This window comes from Balaenoptera borealis, assembly GCF_965194805.1.
Source record: "Balaenoptera borealis genome assembly, chromosome: 7".
Classification (NCBI taxonomy): domain Eukaryota; kingdom Metazoa; phylum Chordata; class Mammalia; order Artiodactyla; family Balaenopteridae; genus Balaenoptera; species Balaenoptera borealis.
This window is the reverse complement of record NC_138864.1, coordinates 61,250,812-61,271,616: the sequence shown is the minus strand read 5'-3', so window position 1 is coordinate 61,271,616 and position 20,805 is coordinate 61,250,812. Positions and strand designations below refer to the sequence as shown.

General features: G+C 34.3%; 1 protein-coding gene across 2 annotated transcripts in view; it reads right to left on the bottom strand.

Moving 5' to 3' along the window:
* AGMO (alkylglycerol monooxygenase) overlaps window positions 1-20,805 on the bottom strand; it is a 381,715-nt gene that overhangs the window by 300,077 nt on the left and 60,833 nt on the right. For both annotated transcript variants that reach the window (XM_082398502.1, XM_082398503.1), the window contains one exon: window positions 18,915-19,066. In XM_082398502.1, coding sequence (XP_082254628.1) covers window positions 18,915-19,066 — 152 coding nt within the window. The remainder of the gene's footprint in view (window positions 1-18,914; window positions 19,067-20,805) is intronic.

Genomic DNA, 20,805 nt, shown 5'->3' with positions numbered 1-20,805 from the left:
AAATAACATTGATTTCTCTCATTAAAATTCACTTATGATGAAATTTGATATTTCTATTTCAACTGAGAAATATGTAAATGAGAGTTTTGCCTACACATTTAATAAAATTGATTATTCGGGGTCAGTAATTTATAGGTCAGTGTCTTCAGACAATATTTTCTAAGGCTTTTTCCATTTCAATAACATTTTCATTTACTTAGAAAATTTTTGAAGTAATGTTAGGATTAGCTCCAGGAACTATGAAGTTTTAGAGAAATGGTCCTCTTCAACGTACATGAGACTTCACTCTTCTTTTTTATATCCTTTCTTCCATGGTTTCCACCCCTTTTTTTTTCTCTAGGCTACATTCTTTATAGTTTCTTTTGCTCTACTACTGAAAAATATTCTCTTCTGCTTCATACATTCTATTATCAAATCTGAGTACAGTTTTTAATTTCAAATTTGTATTTTTCATTTCTAGAAATTCTATTTATTTTTGCAAATTTGCAATGCCACTTAAAATTGTTTTCCTAATATGTCTATTTATTTGCAAGGTTTAAAAAATCTCTTTAAACATAATACGTGTACTTGCTAAAATCTGCATCTGATACTATTGGTGTCTGAAATCTCTGCAAGTGAGTTTCATTTGTCTGTTTTTGCTGGTTGTCAAATATAATTGCTTGTTTCCTTGTGTGCCTGATTTTCTGTGATATGTGCTGGTCATTGCTGTTGAAAAGTTGAAAAAATAACTGAGGCATAGATAAGCATCACTATTTTTCCAGAGGCATTTGCTTTAGTTGGCAGGTAGCTGAAGCACCACTTTAAACTACATTCATGGCCTGAAATGTCTTGTATAAACCTGGCAGTGCACATTTTGACTATAATTATGTTTGGGCTGGTGTTTGATTTACAAACTCTTAGGGATCAGTTTTGGTTTTATCTTTCTTTATTTCCTCTATTTTCCCAGCAACCAGATAATTTCTCCCGCATTCTAGTGGGAGTGTAAGTGAATGGGTGGGTTTATGTCTGTTCGACCCTTACGTCTTGAGGTCTCAGCTTAACTGATAGAGTCCCCATCTTTGGGGTCTCTACCCCCTTGTTCCCAAAGACAACAAAAATCACCATTCATTTTAACAGCTGTTTCTTCAGGAAAAGAAAACTAACAGAAGCCCACACAATAAAAGTGGATTGGAGTGCTACCTTAATTTTGGTGTCCTTGCTGTCTTCAGTATGTGACCTGGTGATTCCTCACTATTTGGACATGTCTCTGAAGCTGTTAAGACAGTTTTTATATTTCATCCAGCAGTTTTAGTTGCCCTCAGAGAGGAAGTTAGTCCCAGCAACCTGGCCTACTATTCCTAAAACAGGAATCTCTCAGCAGTACTTGATACAGTTCACCATGACCTTCTCCTTGATATACATACTTTCTTCGATTTCTTCTGTGACTTTTCTGCTGCCTTCCCAGTCTAATCTGCTGGTTCCCCCTTGCGCGCCAAACACTAATAATGGAACATCACAGGGCTCAGTTTTTGGAGCATTTTCTCTTTCTAGATTTAATCCTTTGGACCTCAATCTCTCCCATAGTTTTAAATACCATCAGTATGTTAACAATGTGCTCATTTATATTTCCAGCCTGGACCTCCTCCCTGAACACCAGTCTTACATAAAACTTCCTCCTTGACATTTCCACTTGAGAGTCTAACAGATACCCCAATTTCAACATGTCCAAAATGGAACTCATAAATTCCTGGCTCACTAAACCTACTTACCCCGCTTCTCTTGAAGCAATTCAAGACTAAAAGACATAAGGGAAGGTATTATTTTAATTTTTAAAAAAAGATAAAGTGTAAATGCAAAGTAGTACAATGACTAGTACTCATCTAGAATATTAATTCAGAAGGCATTTATAAACATGTAGGATATACCAGTTAGTAATTGATGCTGAATTTTCCAAGATGAGTAAGACAAGATTCCTGCTCTGATTTCTCACATTCCATTCCCAAAAGTGATGGAATGTAAGTTTCATACTTAGAAGTAGTTGTTTAGAGCACTCTGCTAAAAAAGATTCGGAGACTGTATGGCATCAGTGAGACAAAGCACTACAGTCAATTAGCACTATCTTTTACAGTCTGGAATTCTGGAATTCCTGAAATAGTCATCACATACTTACCATATAGTAATTACAAGAAGTATCATGGATAAGGTATGTACTGTGTGCCAGCCATCAAACACATAATTATTTCCTTTAGCCTCGAAGTACTTTGAGAGGTGTATAATATTAATGTCCATTTTACAAAAAAATAAATTGAGACTCAGAAAAATTGAGTAATTTGTACCAGGTCACAGTAATTAATAGATGATGGAGTCAGAATTTGAAATCAGGTCAATCTGACTTTAAAACCTCTCCTCTTCACATGAAAAGATGATCAACGTTGCTAATTATTAGAGAAATGCGAATCAAGACTACGATGGGGTATCATCTCACACCAGTCAGACTGGCCATCATGAAAAAGTCTACAAATAATAAATGCTGGAGGGGATGTGGAGAAAAGGGAACCCTCCTACGCTGTTGGTGGGAATGTAAATTGGTGCAGCCACTATGGAGGACAGTATGGAGGTTCCTTAACTAAAACAGAGTTATCATATGATCCAGCAATCCCACTCCTGGGCATATATCTGGAGAGAACTCTAATTCAAAGAGATACACGCACCCCAATGCTCATAGCAGCACTATTTACAATAGCCAAGACATGGAAGCAACCTAAATGTCCATTGACAGATGAATGGATAAAAAAGATGTGGTATCTTGATACAATGCAATATTACTCAGCCATTAAAAAAATGAAATAATGCCATTTGTAGCAACATGGATGGACCTAGAGATTATCATAATAAGTAAAGTAAGTCACACAAGAAAGACAAATATCATATGAAATCACTTATATGTGGAATCTAAAAAAAATGATACAAATGAACTTATTTACAAAACAGAAACAGACTCACAGGCATAGAAAACAAATTTATGGTTGCCAAAGGAGGAAGAGAGTGGGGAGGGATAAATTAGGAGTTTGGGATTAGCAGATAGAAACTACTATATATAAAATATATAAACAAGCTCCTACTGTATAGCACAGGGAACTATATTCAATATCTTATAATAAACCATAATGGAAAAGAATATATATATGAGCACATATATGTATAACTGAATCACTTTGCTGTACACCAGAAACTAACACAGCATTGTAAATCAACTATACTTCAATTAAAAAATAAATACATAAATAACCTCTCCTCTTATCCTCTGTATGAAATTGTCTGACAATGAAGGGCATCTGAAAACTAAGAAAGGAAGTAAATGAATGTCTTAGAAGAGTATATGAAAATGATTTTACATCTTGATAAAAGAATTGTCATATGCATTACTTCTTAATGTCAGTGAGGGAAGAAAAGAAACAGTTTTAGTGGTACATTTCATGAGAATAACTAAATTAACCCTGCTCTCCAACATCTCTCTCTTATGGCTTTTAGAGGTATTGATTAAAGTGTGGACACATTTCCAGAGATAGGTCAACATTTTGGCAGCTTGCTCCCCACCCCTCCACCGCTGCACTCAAACACAAATAAGGGAAGGAGGGAAGCAACAACTCTGTTAGCACTGGGAGGCTGTTCTGGGAGAGGGAAGACACTGATGAGCTCTGTGATGCTTGAACACCTTATCCAGGGTTGAACTCCTCTTTCTGTGGTTTCCCCCTCTCTTCCTCCCACCAGCTGTCTATAACAGGAGGAAGTTAAACCCCAGAGAGGTAGTTCCTCCCTTGGGTGCATTTACAAAAGGAAGTGCTGTGACTTTGAAAATTTCTCTTCCAATGTGAGGAATCACTTTCTGTCTGCTTATACTCCTGAGACGACTACAAGATTTCACCCTGGTCCAACTCTCTAGTGAATTTCCACTGACAAATTTCTCATTATTAAAGGTCACCTATTTCACTTCGAAGCAACTTCCTATTATCTGAGCAAGTTATCATACTTTTACTTTGGATATCATTGTTCTCTCCAAAACTACATGAGATTTAGGGACACACGGAACCCAAACGGCTTCTTTCTTCTCCCTAGTTGTGTGTTGGAACTCAGCCAAGGAAGTGTCAACTTCAAATCCCAGAGCCCTTTAAAATTCCCGAGTTAGGATGTGCTTTGTCATCATTCCCATGGATGTATGTTCTCGCTTCTAAGAAGCATGCAAGGCGCAGTAACCAAATAGAACAAAAAGAATATTTTGCTATATATAAATGAATATTTGAATGAGGGCAGTATCTATCCTACACAGGAACAAGAGCTTTCTCAGGTAGAAAATACTCCATTTTTCATACTATATATTTTAAGATATTATTCATACTAGTTCATAAGACAGAATTAAGAAATATACTGCTAAAGGATGACATTGTTCTGAAGGATTTAGAAGAAGCAAAGTAATTTTGCTATTTTTCTTTAACAGTTTGCCCTAGCCTGTGGTAACTCAGAATATTTGCAAGGTGTTTTTGAGGATGTTTAGTACTGTCTAGGAAAGAAGAGCAAGAAATTTGTAGGTATAGATGAGTAAAGGTTTAAAAAAACAGTCTACTTTTATTTCATGGTAAAAACAAATTCATCAAAAATGTTCAACCACATATTAAAGATAATAAAGCAAGAATTATCATATTCTAAGTTCCCATTTGATTTAATTCAATCCATGATCTTTCTTATATGGTTTTACTTATATAAAGTTTTTTTTAAGCACTGCTAAATAGTGTAGAGATGAAAAAAGTATTTGCTACTTTAAAATCTTGAAGAGTCAGACTATGGTTAATAGTTGTTATGTATTTATTATTTACAACTTCCTCTCTAAAAATACAGGTATTGCATTCCTTGTCTTAAAATGTAACCTTATACATCTGTTGTGCAGACATCTGGACATTTAGCCTAACTCATCATTTCCTTCTGTATGTCTCAAAACTGTCAGTTATTTCAGCGGAGATTCAGCCCTTGGGAGAACTGAAAAAGTTACATCCTTCTTTTGTCCAGGTTTTATAAACTCTCCTTTACCTTTTTCCCCAGGGTATCAGTAAGTATAAAACTAAGCAGTCTGAACTCCTTCTGGCTCTGGAGAAAGGAGCACAGGAGGACGAGGGGCATATGCTCCATTAACATTTGCTTCTATAGAGTAAAGAACAAAGCCTTCATCTGAAAGAACAGACATGCACGGTCCACACAGTTATAAAACAAGCACTTTTTTGGGGCAAAGGAAATACAATTTGAATATAAGAAGGAGGGAGCTTGAGCACCAATGAAGAAGATTTGTACTTTCAAAAGATAAGGATCTCACACTTCATAATTTAAGTTTTTCAATTCATCAAGGAAAAAACCATGTACTATATGACATAGCAAATAATTAAATACATTAATATTATTTCAAGTCAAGATTTTCAGTGTAAGAGAACAGAAATGCAAATATGAAAAGTTAAGAGCAAAATGCTGGAGAGTGGCATGGACATATATACACTACCAAATGTAAAACAGATAGCTAGAGGGAAGCAGCCGCATAGCACAGGGAGATCAGCTCGGTGCTTTGTGACCACCTAGAGGGGTGGGATAGGGAGGGTGGGAGGGAGGGAGACGCAAGAGGGAAGAGATATGGGAACATATGTATATGTATAACTGATTCACTTTGTTACAAAGCAGAAAGTAACACACCATTGTAAAGCAATTATACTCCAATAAAGATGTTAAAAACAACAACAACAACAAACACAACTAAGCCCAAGCCCCTTGCCCAGAGATTCTAATTTAAGTGGTTCCGTTTCTAGTCTAGGTATGAATATGTTTTTTAAAGCTTCCAAGGTGATTCTAACGTGCAGCCACAAAGAGTATCACAACACAAGTCAATCATCTAACAAACACTGTGCTCTAGGCTTAAAAGGACAACAATATGAGTATAATATTGATTGTATGAGGAGAGAAAGAGGGTAAGCCCTGTTGTATCCTACTGGAGCTTAATTCTCCTTTTCAATAAATTTTTTGACACTTTAACAACCAAATTACTAAATTTAAATTTTCTTTCCTACCAAATATTTGAGGATTTATATATGTCAACAACAATCTAAAATAAATAGATTGGACAGATGGTGATATTAGTATATATTTTATTTAATTAAAAGTTAATTTTATTAAGAGGCTAGAGTAATAACAAAGCCAAGAGACTCAGATCAATGGCCCCCGATCAAAACATTCAGGCTGTGGCACGTCAACTCTGAGAGCTGGGCAAGTTACTTAAACAATATTTGTTTTAGTTTCCTCTTTTGTCAAAGTGCTGTGATAGAAGTCATCACCTGGTTGTTTTAATTAAATATGAAAATGTATAAGAAGCACTTAGAAACACAGAGAAAGAACTCAGTAAATGTTAGGCAGTATTAATATTATTTCATAAAGTGACAGGTTTTCAATGCCTAATAGGACGACTTGTCGTCCTATTAGGTCTGGTACTTATCTGGCCTTAATATACTCACAAATATTTTTGTTTACTATACTTAATTCAAGTGCAGAAGATTGAAACTCTGGAGTCCCATAGGATTTAAAAATGGCAAGAAGACTTCCTGCCACCTGTAGAACATCCTACTTACATTTAAATTTTAGTGAAGTTCAGTGCTCACCATTCACTCACAAACTTTTGGCAAAACCACTCAGAGTGATATCTTTTAGTTCTCCCTGCTGAAGTTCTTGATCTGTGTATATGCTGAAGTATGCATTTAGAGTCACTAAAAAGATGGTGGGTACTTAGGGTCTAAGGAAATATGTATCACCCTTCCAAGAAGTTCATGTTATACTGTGGCTACGTATTTCTTTACATTGCAATATTCTTATTCATCTCCATTTTCATAAAATAGTAATCAACCTCTTTTCTTGACATTAATAATTATATCTATCCTTTTTCATATCCTAGTTTTCTCCTGATCTTTATCTAGTCTAAAAAATAAGCTATGATGATAACACTGTGCCTATATAACCATTATCTAGCTTTATTCTTAAATTATATGATTGCTTGCACTGTTTCTTTTTAGTAAATTTTTTAAATTATAGATTACTGTTATAAATATGATTTATATGTAACTGCCTGCACTAAATATCTTCTACTCAAACTCATTTGCTTTCTTTGTTTTCTATCAATACTTCTGACTCATGTGGCTTTACGCTTTAAGTGCAGGTCACTCTATTCTTTAACTTTGAGTTATTTTTTCTCCTGAAGCAATATTATCACCATGATGGAGCCCTTAAAATTCTGCATAATGACATATTTTCCCACTATATTTCAAAATTTCTAAAGAAAAAGGGAGTACTGCTAATGAAATCTAATACAGTGAAATAAAATTTCTTATTGATTTAACTACCACCTGCACATCTGGTGCATTTTTCTGGGACTTGTCTGTACCGTTTGTTTAACTCATGGTATAAGCACTTCACACTAGAGGATGTATCCCCTTCAGTGCTTCAAACAGCTCGAAGGCACAGAGCTGGCACTGAACATTTGTTTTAAAAAAATGATGCAGCACAAGCTACATACTGCAAAAACCTATAGTTGTGGGGGGGGTTTTTGCATTATCAAGATTTGTGTGAATTTGGAGAGGGGAAAAAATTCAAACACATACTTTAGAAATGCCCATAACACAAAATTACATTTTGGAAAGCATTCTAAGAAATATGAGGCTTCAAATTGTAAGAAAAAGGACAAAGTCAAATTACCTATTAGTGTAAGAGAAGAAAGAACAAATCTGTTTTAGTGATTTTTTTCAAGTCATTTTCTAGGTCCTGGAAAAGAGATTTCAATCTCTAAGGAAAAAACTTTTGACAAATTAATATTTAATTAAGCTGAGAAGGCAACAAAAGAAACTTTAAAGTATAGATAAAATGTATAAATTCTAATAGATTTTGTTTCTTCTAAAAGAACAAGGTAAAAACAATGATGTTTGAAGGAAAAAAGAGTATGAATAAGTTTGACCTACCAAAAAACATTTCAAATTATATGACATTCACTTGAGGAAAGAAACAATTTTAAAAGCAAAGGATACTGTAATTTTATTATTATAGTTGACAACTATTCATTTAGGAAAAGATTGTTAATATCATGTCTGTATGAGTGGAAGCCTAAAACACAGTCTTTCAGTGTTCCCTATTGTCTGTATATCTGACCTGGTGGTGAGGCCTGAAATGTTCATTTTCCAGTATAAGCACCTTATTAAACACAGAGACGATTTTGTTAAAATCGATAAATCAAAATCCACATGACCTGTTTGATATAATCAGAATTCTCTAGCTTTAGTATATATTACATAATACATTTCTACATATACCCAATGATACAAATATATAGGACATCTTTACAAGATCCTTCATGAAGTATTATTATTATCTCCAGGTAACAATAAGAAAAAGTTGCGTTTGTATGAGGATAAGTAAACTTAATTATGCATTTTTTATGCAGAAGGATAATTATTTTAACAACTAATATATTTAAGTATAATTTAAGGAAAAGATGATAATTTTCATAATAATATTATATATAACAAATGAACAGAGAGACCTGACAACGTAATAGTTAAATTTTTTTTTTTTTATTTAATTATGTATCAGTCTCTGCCCTAAGTGTTTCCTCAATTGCAATTCATTTAAACCTCACAATGATCTTATGTGGGTTACTCTATTGTTATTTGTGTCTTACAAATAAGGAAAAATAAGAGAAGGCATAACTTGCTCAATAGTACACAGTAAGTAGTAGAGCCAAAGTCTGACCCTAGGCAGTTTAGCTCCAGGGATCATTCCTTATAATCTACTTACAGAGGTTGTCTGTAATAGTTCTTTGTATATTTTAGATAACAGTCCATTATCAGATGTGTCTTTTGCAAATACTTTCTCCCATCTGGCTTATCTTCTCACCCTCTTGACATTGTCTTTCACAGAGCAGAAGGTTTTCATTTTAATTAAGTCCAGCTTATCAATTTTTTCATGGATCATGCCTTTGTTGTTGTACTTGAAAAGTCATCTCAACACCCAAAATCTTATAGGTTTACTCCTATGTTACCTTCAAAGAGTTTTATCGTTTTGTTTTCTATTTAGGTCTGCGGTCCATTTTGAGTTAACTTTTGTGAACGGCTGTTAGGTCTGTATTCAGAATCATTTTTTTACATGTAGATGTCCAGTTGTTCCAGCACTATTTTTTGAAAAACTCTGCTTCATTGCATTGCCTTTGCTCTTTTGTTGAAGGTCAGTTGACCATAATTATGTGGATCTATTTGGGGGTCTCTAATCTGTTCCATTGATCTATCTGTCTTTCTTTTGTCAATACCACACTCTCTTGACCACTATAGCTTCATAATAAGTCTTGAAGTAGGGTAGTGTTAGTCTTCCAAATTTGTTCTTCTCTGTCAATATTTTGTTGGCTATTCTTTTCTTCTCCTTCAATTTTCTGTATTGGCTAGTCTTTTGCCTCTCCATATAAACTTTAGAATCAATTTGTCAATATCCACAAAGTAACTTGCTAAGATTTTGATTGGGAATAAATTGAATATATGGAACAAGTTGGAAAGAATTGACATCTTGAGAATATTGAGTCTTTCAATATTCTGGCTTTAAAATCTACGTTTTTCTACCACTATACTTGTTGCTTCTCCAATGGCTTTCAATAATGGTTGATTTTTAGTTATTAGTATTAATATTAATATTATTACTAGCATCACCATTTCAGGAATATGAGTTTTTTAAAATAGATCTTTATTGGAGTATAATTACTTCACAATACTGTGTTTCTATTGCACAACAAAGCGAATCAGCCACGTGCATACACATGTCCCCATATCCGCTCCCTCTTGAGCCTCCCTCCCATCCTCCCTATCCCACCCCTCTAGGTCATCGCAAAGCAACCGGCCAATCTCTCTGTGCTAAGCTGCTGCTTCCCACCAGCCAACTATTTTACATTCGGTAGTATATGTATGTCGATGCTACTCTCACTTCGCCCCAGCTTCACCCTCCCATCCCATGTCCTCAAGTCCAATTCCTATGTCTATCAGTTTATTCCTGCCCTGCAACTAGGTTCATCAGTACCATTTTTTTTTTTTTTTTAGATTCCATATATATGTGTTAACACACGGTATTTGTTTTTCTCTTTCTGACTTACTTCACTCTGTATGACAGACTAGGTCCATCCACCTCACTACAAATAACTCAGTTTTGTTTCTTTTTATGGCTGAGTAATATTCCATTGTATATATGTGCCACATCTTCTTTATCCATTCATCTGTCGATGGACATTTAGGTTGCTTCCATGTCCTGGCTATTGTAAATACTGCTGCAATGAACATTGTAATACATGTCTCTTTTCGAATTATGGTTTTCTCAGGGCATATACCCAGTAGTGGGATTGCTGGTTCATATGGTAGTTCTATTTTTAGTTTTATAAGGAACCTCCAGACTGTTTTGCATAGTGGTTGTATCAATTTACATTCCCACCAACAGTGCAGGAGGGTTCACTTTTCACCACACCAGTTCTAGCATTTATTGTTTCTATATTTTTTGATAATGGCTATTCTGATTGGGGTGAGGTGATACCTCATTGTAGCTTTGATTTGCATTGCTCTAATAATTAATGATGTTGAGCATCTTTTCATGTGTCTCTTGGCCATCTGTATGTTTTCCTTGGTGAAATGTCTATTTAGGTCTTCCACCCATTTTTTAACTGGATTGTTTGTTTTTTTTGATATTGAGCTCCATGAGCTGTTTGTATATTTTGGAGATTATCCTTTGTCTGTAGTTTCATTTGCAAATATTTTCTCCCACTCTGAGAGTTGTCTTTTTGTCTTGTTTATGGTTTCCTTTGCTGTGCAAAAACTTTTAAGTTTAATTAAGTCCCATTTGTTTATTTTTGTTTTTATTTCCATTACTCTAGGAGGCGGGTCAAAAAAGATCTTGCTATGGTTTATGTCAAAGAGTGTTTTTCCTGTGTTTTCCTTTAAGAGTTTTATAGTGTCTGGTCTTACACTTAAGTCTTTAATCCATTTGGAGTTTATTTTTGTGTATGGTGTTAGGTAGCGTTCTAATTTCTTTCTTTTACATGTAGCTGTCCAGTTTTCCCAGTGCCACTTATTGAAGAGGCTATCTTTTCTCCATTGTATGTTCTTGCCTCCTTTGTCGTAAATTAGGCGCCCATATGTGTGTGGGTTTATCTCTGGGCATTCTACCTTGTACCATTGATCTATATTTCTGCTTTTGTGCCAGTATCATACTCTCTTGATTACTGTAGCTTTGTGGTATAGTTTGAAGTCGGGGAGCCTGATTCCTCCAACTCCGTTTTTCTTTCTCAAGATTGCTTTGGCTATTCGGGGTCTTTCGTGTTTCCATACAAATTGTAAAATGTTTTGTTCTAGTTCTGTGATAAATGCCATTGGTAGTTTGATAGGGATTGCATCGAATCTGTAGATTGCTTTGGGTAGTATAGTCATTTTCACAATGTTGATTGTTCCAATCCAAGAACATGGTATATTTCTCCATCTGTTTATGTCATCACTGATTTCTTTCATCAATGTTTTATAGTTTTGTAAGTATAAGTCTTTTGCCTCCTTAGGCAGGTTTATTCCTAGGTATTTTATTCTTTTTGTTGCAATGGTAAATGGGAGTGTTTCTTTAATTTCTCTTTCTGACTTCTCCTTGTTGGTGTATAGGAATGCCAGAGATTTCTGTGTATTAATTTTGTATCCTGCAACCTTACCAAATTCATTGATTAGTTCCAATAGTTTTCTGGTGGCAACTTTAGGCTTTTCTATGTATAGTATCATGTCATCAGCAAACAGTGACAGTTTTACTTCTTCTTTTCCAATTTGTATTCCTTTTATTTCTTTTTCTTCTCTGATTGCTGTGGCTAGGACTTCCAAAACTATGTTGAATATGAGTGGCGAGAGTGGACATCCTTGTCTTATTCCTGATGTTAGTGGAAGTGCTTTTAGTTTTTCACCATTAGGTATGATGCTTGCTGTGGGTTTGTCATATATGGCCTTTATTATGTTGAGGTATGCCTATTTTCTGGAGAGTTTTTATCATAAGTGCGTGTTGAATTTTGTCAAAAGCTCTTTCTGCATCTATTGAGATGATCATATGGTTTTGATTCCTTAATTTGTTAATGTGGTGTATCACACTGATTGATTTGTGTAAATTGAAGAATTCTTGCATCCCTGGGATAAATCCCACTTGATCATGGTGTATGATCCTTTTAATGTGCTGTTGGATTCCGTTTGCTAGTATTTTGTTCAGGATTTTTGCATCTATGTTCATCGGTGATATAGGTCTATAATTTTCTTTTTTTTGTGATATATTTTCCTGGTTTTGGTATCAGGGTGAAGGTGGCTTCACAGAATGAATATGGGAGTGTATCTCCCTCTACATTTTTTGGAAGAGTTTGAGAAGGATAGGTGTTAGCTCTTCTCTAATGATTGAATTCGCCTCTGATGCCATCATCCTGGACTTTTGTTTGTTGGAAGATTTTTAATTATGGTTTCAATTTCATTACCTGTGATAGGTCTGTTTATATTTTCTAATTCTTCCTGGTTCAGTCTTGGAAAATTGTCACTTTCCAAGAATCTGTCCATTTCTTTGTGGTTGTCCATTTTATTGGCATATAGTTGTTTGTAGTAGTCTCTTATAATCTTTTGTATTTCTGCAGTGTCAGTTGTGATTGCTCCTTTTTCATTTCTAATTTTATTGATTTGCATCCTCTCCTTTTTTTTCTTGATGAATCTGGCTAAGGATTTATCAATTTTTTTTACCTTCTCAAATAACAAACTTTTAGTTTTATTGATCTTTGCTATTGTTTTCATTTCCATTTCATTTATTTCTGCTCTGATCTTTATTATTTCTTTCCTTCTTCTGACTTTGGGTTTTCTTTGTTCTTATTTCTCTGGCTGTTTTAGGTGTAGGGTTAGATAGTTTATTTGAGATTTTTCTTGGTTTTTGAGGTGAGATTGAATTGCTATAAACTTCCCTCTTAGAACTGTTTTTGCTGCGTCCCATAGGTTTTGGGTCTCCGTGTTTTCATTGTTATTTGTTTCTATGTATCTTTTTATTTCTTCTTTGATTTCTTCAGTGTTCTCTTGCTTATTTAATAGTGCACTGTTTAGCCTCCATGTATTTGTGTTTTTTACAGTTTTTTTCCTGTAATTGATTTCCAATCTCATAGCATTGTGGTCAGAAAAGATGCTTGATATGATTTCAATTTTCTTAAATTTTCCAAGGTTTGATTTGTTATGCAAGATGTGCTCTATCCTGGAGAATGTTCCATGAGCACTTGAGAAGAAAGTGTATTCTGTCACTTTTGTGTGGAATGTTCTATAAATATCAATTAGATCTATCTGGTCTATTGTGCCATTTAAAGGTTGTGTTTCCTTATTTATCTTCTGCTTGGATGATCTGTCCATTGGTGTAAGTGGGGTGTTAAAGTTCCCTACTATTATTGTGTTACTGTCGATTTCTCCTTTCATGGTTGTTAGCATTTGCCTTATGCATTGAGGTTCTCCTACGTTGGGTGCATAAACATTTATAATTGTTATATCTTCTTCTTGGATTGATCCCTTGATCATTATGTAGTGTCCTTCCTTATCTCTTGTAACAATTTTTATTTTAAAGTCTATTTTATCTGATATGAGAATTGCTACTCCAGCTTCCTTTTGATTTCCATTGGCATGGAATATCTTTTTCCATCCCTTCATTTTCAATCTGCATGTGTCCCTAGGTCTGAAGTGGGTCCCTTGTAGACAGCATATATATGGGTCTTGTTTTTGTATCCATTCAGCCAGTCTGTGTCTTTTGGTTGGGGCATTTAATCCATTTACATTCAACGTTATTATCAATATGTATGTTCCTATTACCATTTTCTTAATTGTTTTGGGTTTGGTTTTGTGGGTCTTTTTCTTCTCTTGTGTTTCCCACTTCGGAAAGTTTCTTTAGCATTTGTTGTAAAGCTGGTTTGGTGGTGCTGAATTCTCTTAGCTTTTGTTTTTCTGAAAAGCTTTTGACTTTTCCATTGAATTTGAATGAGATCCTTGCTGGGTAGAGTAATCTTGGTTGTAGGTTTTTCTCTTTCATCACTTTAAGTATATCCTGCCACTCCCTTCTGGCCTGCAGAGTTTCCACAGAAAACTCAGCTGATACCCTATGGGGATTCCTTTGTATGTTATTTTTTGTTTTTCCCTTGCTGCTTTTAATATTTTTTCTTTGAATTTAATTTTTGTTTGTTTGATTAATATGTGTCTTGGTGTGTTTTTCCTAGGGTTTATCCTGTATTGGACTCTCTGTGCTTCCTAGACTTGGGTGACTATTCCTTTTCCTGTGTTAGGGAAGTTTTCAACTATAATCTCTTCAAATATTTTCTCAGACCCTTTCTTTTTCTCTTCTTCTGGGACCCCTATAATTCGAATGTTGGTGTGTTTAGTGTTGTCCCAGAGGTCTCTGAGATTGTATTCAATTCTTTTCAGTCTATTTTTCTTTATTCTGTTCCTCGGCACTTATTTCCATCATTTTGTCTTCCAGCTCACTTATTCGTTCTTCTGCCTCAGTTATTCTGTTATTGATTCCTTCTACTGTATTTTTCATTTCAGTTATTATGTTGTTCACCTCTGTTTGTTTGTTCTTTAGTTCTTCTAGATCATTGTTAAACATTTCTTGTATTTTCTTAACCCATGCCTCCATTCTTTTCTGAGATTCTGGATCATCTTCACTATCATTACTCTGAATTCTTTTTCAGGTAGATTGCCTATTTCCTCTTCATTTATTTGGTCTTGTAGGTTTTTACCTTGCTCCTTCATCTGTGACACATTTTTTTGCCGTCTCATTCTTTTTTTTTTTTTTTTTTTTATGAATGGGATTGTGTTCCTGTCTTACTGGTTGTTTGGCCTGAGGCTTCCACACTGAGGTTTGTAGGCTATTGTGTAGAGTTGGGTTTGGTGCTGAGATGAGGAATGCCGTGAGACCTCACTCCAATGAATATTCCCTGGGGTCTGAAGGAATATGAGTTTTTAACATAATTCCATTTGGTTTTTATGTAACCACTTTGAGAAAGGTTAATCAGCATATTCAGAAGTTTGGAAATTTAAGAACTAATGCCCATGAGAAGGACAAAGTTTCTTTTGTGAATTTTAAGAATTCACTCCAAAATCATCTTTGCACTTCCCCTATCATTATTGTAGTTAATTGTTAATGTCTTTTACCCATAATAAAATGAACAACTGGTGTTCAGATATGTTATTATCCAAGCTACCTCTGATGCCTAATATAGGGTTCATATAAGATAGATGGCTATTAAATATTTGTTGCAAGTTAATGCATGAATGAAAAGATTATAATCATAGAAAGAAGTCTCTAAATTAGTTAATGATTCTTGCTGGAATTTTCACTTAGAGTATTTTCCTAGTACTTCACCATGCTTAGTCTCTTTTATTGTATATTTTAATATTATGACACTAAATTCAGTCACAATTACACTTGTTTAATAAGTGAAAGAGGATAGATTCCACTTGATTTGGCCTTTTGTGGTCTAAAATGGCTTTGCTCAAAGATCTTATTTGCTAATGCATCATATGCCTTTAGTAACAGAAACTTTTTCAAATTCTCCTTTTGAGCAAAAATATTTGGCACAAAAGAGACAAATTTGCGTGGAAACACAAAAAACCCTGAACAGCCAAAACAATATTAAGAAAGAAGAACAAAGCTGGAGGTATCACACACCATGATTTCAAACTACACTACAAAGGTACAGTCATCTAAACAGTATGGTACTGGCACAAAAAGAGATACACAGATCAATGGAAGAGAATAGAGATCCCACAAACGAACCCACACTTATATGGGCAATTAGTCTACAACAAAGAAGGCAAGATTATACAATGGGGAAATGATAGCCTCTTCAATAGATGGTGCTGGGAAAAATGGACAGCTATATGCAGAAGAATCAAACTGAACTACTCTCACACACCATGCACAAAAATAAATTCCAAATGGATTACAGACTTAAATGTAAGACCTGAAACCTTAAAAATTCTAGAAAATATACGCAATACTATCTTTGACATCAGTCTTAGTAAAAAATTTTTTTGAATGTGTCTCCTCAGTCAAGGGAAACAAAAACAAAAATAAATAAATGGGACTACATCCAACTAAAAAGCTTTTGCACAGCAGAAGAAACTATCAACAAAATGAAAAGGCCACCAATGAATGGAAGAAGATATTTACAAATGATATATTTGATAAGGTGTTAATATCCAAAATACACAAAGAAGTCATAGAAACTCAACATCAAAAAAACAAGCAAACTGATTTTAAAATTGGCAGAATATTGTAATAAACATTTTCCAGAGAAGACATACAGATGTTCAACAGGGACATGAAAAGATGTTCAACATCACTAATCATGAGGAAAATGCAAATCAAAACCACAATGAGATATCATCTCATACCAGTCAGAATGCCTATTATCAAAAATACAACAAATAACGAGTGTTATCTAAGATGTGAAAAAAGAGGAACCCTTGTGCATGGCTGGCGGGAATGTAAATTGGTACAGCCAATATGGAAAACAACATGGAGATTCCTCAAAAAATTAAAAATAAAACTACCATACAATCCAGCAATTCCACACCTGGGTTCTTATCCGAAGAAAACAAAAACAGTACTTAGAAAAGATATATGCATCCCTATGTTCATTGCAACATAATTTACAATAGCCAAGAAATGGAAGAAACTTAAACACTCATCAACAGATGAATGGATAAAGAAGAGGTGGTATATATGTACACAATGGAATATTACTCAGCCATAAAAAAACGAATGAAATCTTGCAATTTGTGACAACATGGATGGACCTAAAAGGTATTATGCTAAGTGAAATAAGTCAGACAGAGAAAGGCAAATACTGTATTATTTCACTTATATGTGAAATGTAAAAAAACAAAACAAATGAACAAACATAACAAAACAGAAACAGAGTTATAGATACAGAGAACAAACAGGTGGTTGTGAGGGGATGGGGGTGGTGGGGAGGAAAGAAGTAGGTGAAGGAGATTTAGAGGTACAAACTTCCAGATTCATATAAATGAGCCATGGGTATGAAATGTACAGGGTGGGGAATATAATCTATAACTATGTTATATATTTGCACAGTGAGATATCATTTTTTTCCAACTAGCTTTCCATCACAAGTCAAAAGTCTTTGAACTTATGAGTAAGCTTCATAGCCTGAAAGTGGTGAGTGTTTTTCCAGAAGGTTTTCAGATTTTTTTAATGCCTGCCTTTACTGGATTTGGTTCAAAATTTTCTAATGGGAAGCATACTTTAAACAGCCTTGATTCCATGTTTTTAATATATTATTTTACTTTATTGCTATTCCCTGAGAGCACTTACAATCAGCATATTTTTTAAAGTTTTATATTTGGTAATATTCTGTTGGTTCTTTGTTTCCTGTTATAATGGGCTTTCAAATATTAAGCAAATTTGCAGATTTTCCAATCAAACACATCTGTATAGGACCGTATGATATTAGAAGGTTCCTGAAATTAAGTAATAGAATGTAAATGCTTTCTGCATTACCCATTTGCTGCATAGAAAGTGAGGAAAATTGCCAATGGGTTTATTTTAGGGAGAAAACTACTATTTTGAAATAAAATACCAAGTTTACCACATCAACCCTATTTTATTCTTAATCATGTTCAATTTGGGAGTATCCTCTTACATTTATACATAAGGAACTGACCTATTATTTTCAAAGACAAAGGTTATCACACACAAAATAAATAACTTTTTCTAGTTTATCTGTTCACTCCAAATTTTTTAATGAATTAACACTTTTTATACTTTCATTAAATGTACATGTTTAAAGTGCTTAACAAAATAATGCCATGTTTAAAGTTTAACTGCCTTAAGCATAATGCTGTCCATGCTACTCCTATTTCCTTCATCCTTGCTTGGGAAGGATATTTGGTCACACATACTCCTACACACATAGCTCAGTTACTCACCCCGATCTCAGAGCTCTTCTTTCCATCTCCCATCTATTTTTTGTTATTATTCCAGGTTTCTTCCTCTTCCTTCCTTCCTCCCCACCCACTCAACCCAACTACCCACTGAAATCCTGAGCTCTGCTCTTCAGTAGTTTTTCCAAATTAGCACTTTCCTCCGTTTCCCTTCAGCAATATTTTGCATGCCTAATTCCTCCTTAGAGACCACTTGTTCATCTTAGCTCTACAATCGTTCTCCAATTTCTGCTTATCCCAAGAGAGATTTAGGCAGCTCCATGCTCTTCCATTTTCCATTCCATAACAAAACATTTCTTTGGAAGGTGTGGCCAAGAATCCCCAAAAGCAAGTTCAGTGAACCAGTACCGTAAGAAGGCTTTGTAGCAGATGAGAAATTCTGCAAAGCTGTGGTCACACTAAAGTGCATTATGGCTAATGCCTAGCTGATTGCATTTTCATTTGTAAATATGGCAATACTGCCAAGAACATGAATCAGGCTTACATATGACAGCAGGTTACCTAGGATTCCATGCTGTTACAAAGCTCTTCTGAAAGACCCTTGATAATTGGGGTGTGAAGTGATGCTATAGTCAGCACTTTCTAAATGGTTTTAAAAATAAATTAGATACAAGGGGTGTGAAAAATGTACCTCTAGTAATTTCACTTTTTTTCAACAATGACTTCAGATTGTTTCCATTTAAATTACAAACTGAACTTTCATTATTAATCTTTAGATGCTGTAAAATAAACTAAGTTATTCATATAGTCACTCGTTCAATCAATATTTACTGAATACCAACGATGAGGCAAACACAGTTCAACATAAGCTGAGTATCAATAAAGCCTTGGTTTGCAACTTACCATGAGCCATACGATGAAACCAGTAGTAACCAAAGTCAACTCCCAAGAAAGTTAAATACCAAGTCCATGGAGAATCCCAAGGCAAACTGATGAGCCTGTAGTTCTCCCAGATATAAATGTAACTGGTCAGTTCAATGCTCCTGAAAAACAAACTGGAAAGATAAAATGTATAAGCGATGACTATACTATATTTTAGATGCAAAATTATGCTAAAACATTTTAGATAATATTTAAAAATTAATATGTTCATACATAAAAATAAAATCCTTTCCCCCTTTCTCTTGGTTTTTTACTGCTCTATCATACCTTTGAAGAGGCTCAATTTCCTTGGTATCAAAATGATTTACATGATGTTTTCTTTTGTTTCATAGGTATCATGGATGCCAACTATTCCCCTATTTCATGGAATTTAGGAAGTTCCCTTTATATGTCCCTTAAAAATACTTTTCATGGAAACCATATAACATAAAAATGACAAAACTATGACTTATTTTCCGTGACTGTCATTTCTAAATCTTAGTAAAGAACACAAGAAGGGTGCTTTTTAAAGGAAATGTAAAAAGTAGAAAATTATAAATAGCATATTTTTTAAAGGGACTGCAAAATGACTACTGCCTTAAAATATATTAATCCCATAAAGTTTGCCTTTAGATTAAAGTTGCTTCTGACTAACTCTATTCTCTCTCTTCCTGTCTAGTCCCTCCTCTCTTTCACACACACACTCTATGTTTTCTAGATATTATTCTTAAGACTACAAATTGGATTCTCATAGCATATCAGTATTTCTTATGGTAATATAAACTATGGATCTCAAAATATAAGGGAATAATTTTTCCCTAGAAATAAACAATTGTTTTTAAAACCCAGACAGCATATCTCTTACCACATATTCTACCAAGCTTCTGTAAATTCTTATTTAAAGAAATTTCAAAAATATACATAATATAGTTCAATTTTATAAAGAGTAGTATTTTTCCTTTCAAATTTCCTGTGATCAAATTTAGGATCAGACTCAAGATAATCATTCCTTTTATCACTTTTATAGATATGACTGAACTGACTTTTTCATTAATATTTATCACTCATATGTAAAATGAATTATTCTACCTAATAAAGATTTATTTATAAACCATGAACAAGTGAGAAATTTCTGAAATATTCTAATTTTAAATAAAAGTCAAAGAAGCAGCTCATTAGTTTATTGTTAAAATTCATTATTTTACTAGTATTTCCCTTTACATAGTCAGCGCCTATGAATTAGCATGTTACTGGTTTTGTTGGAGACCCAGATGTTTACTTTTAATCTAATGTTGACGTTAGTTATGATATGACTTTAACTGTGATTTAATAACTTTAAAATTGTCTCACATTTTGAATCCTTCAAGTAATTATTTAATCAGTAACATAAAACACTAGGCTTCTTCACAACAGCATTAATATAAATAACTAATAGAAATGCCAAATGCCTACACTTTGAAAAAGGATTACACATCACCAGATCTTAAAACTCAGTTTTCAATTTAAGATTACTCTAGGTTTGTAAATTGGTCCCCATACACGGGGGGTAAGAAGAAACTAAAGAAAGAGACAGAACACTCCAGACTGGGAAGTGGCAGTTTTAACAAACAAGGAACTTAGAGAGGTTTGTCTTCGGTGGCTGCAAGACATGTAAATCTCCATACTCTCACTCCAGAATGTTAAAATTTTCTAGAAAGGTCTTAACTGGGTTCAAGTCACTTATTCAGTCCAGATGGTCTCAACAACACCTTACTCTCTCAAGGCTGCATCCTTGAAACAGCTGTTAGCATGGGATTGTAGGTGTAACTTACATTCCATGGACAGGGGAGAGAGTAAGGGAAAGGGGAAGGGTAAGTGAAGTCCAGCTTATAGG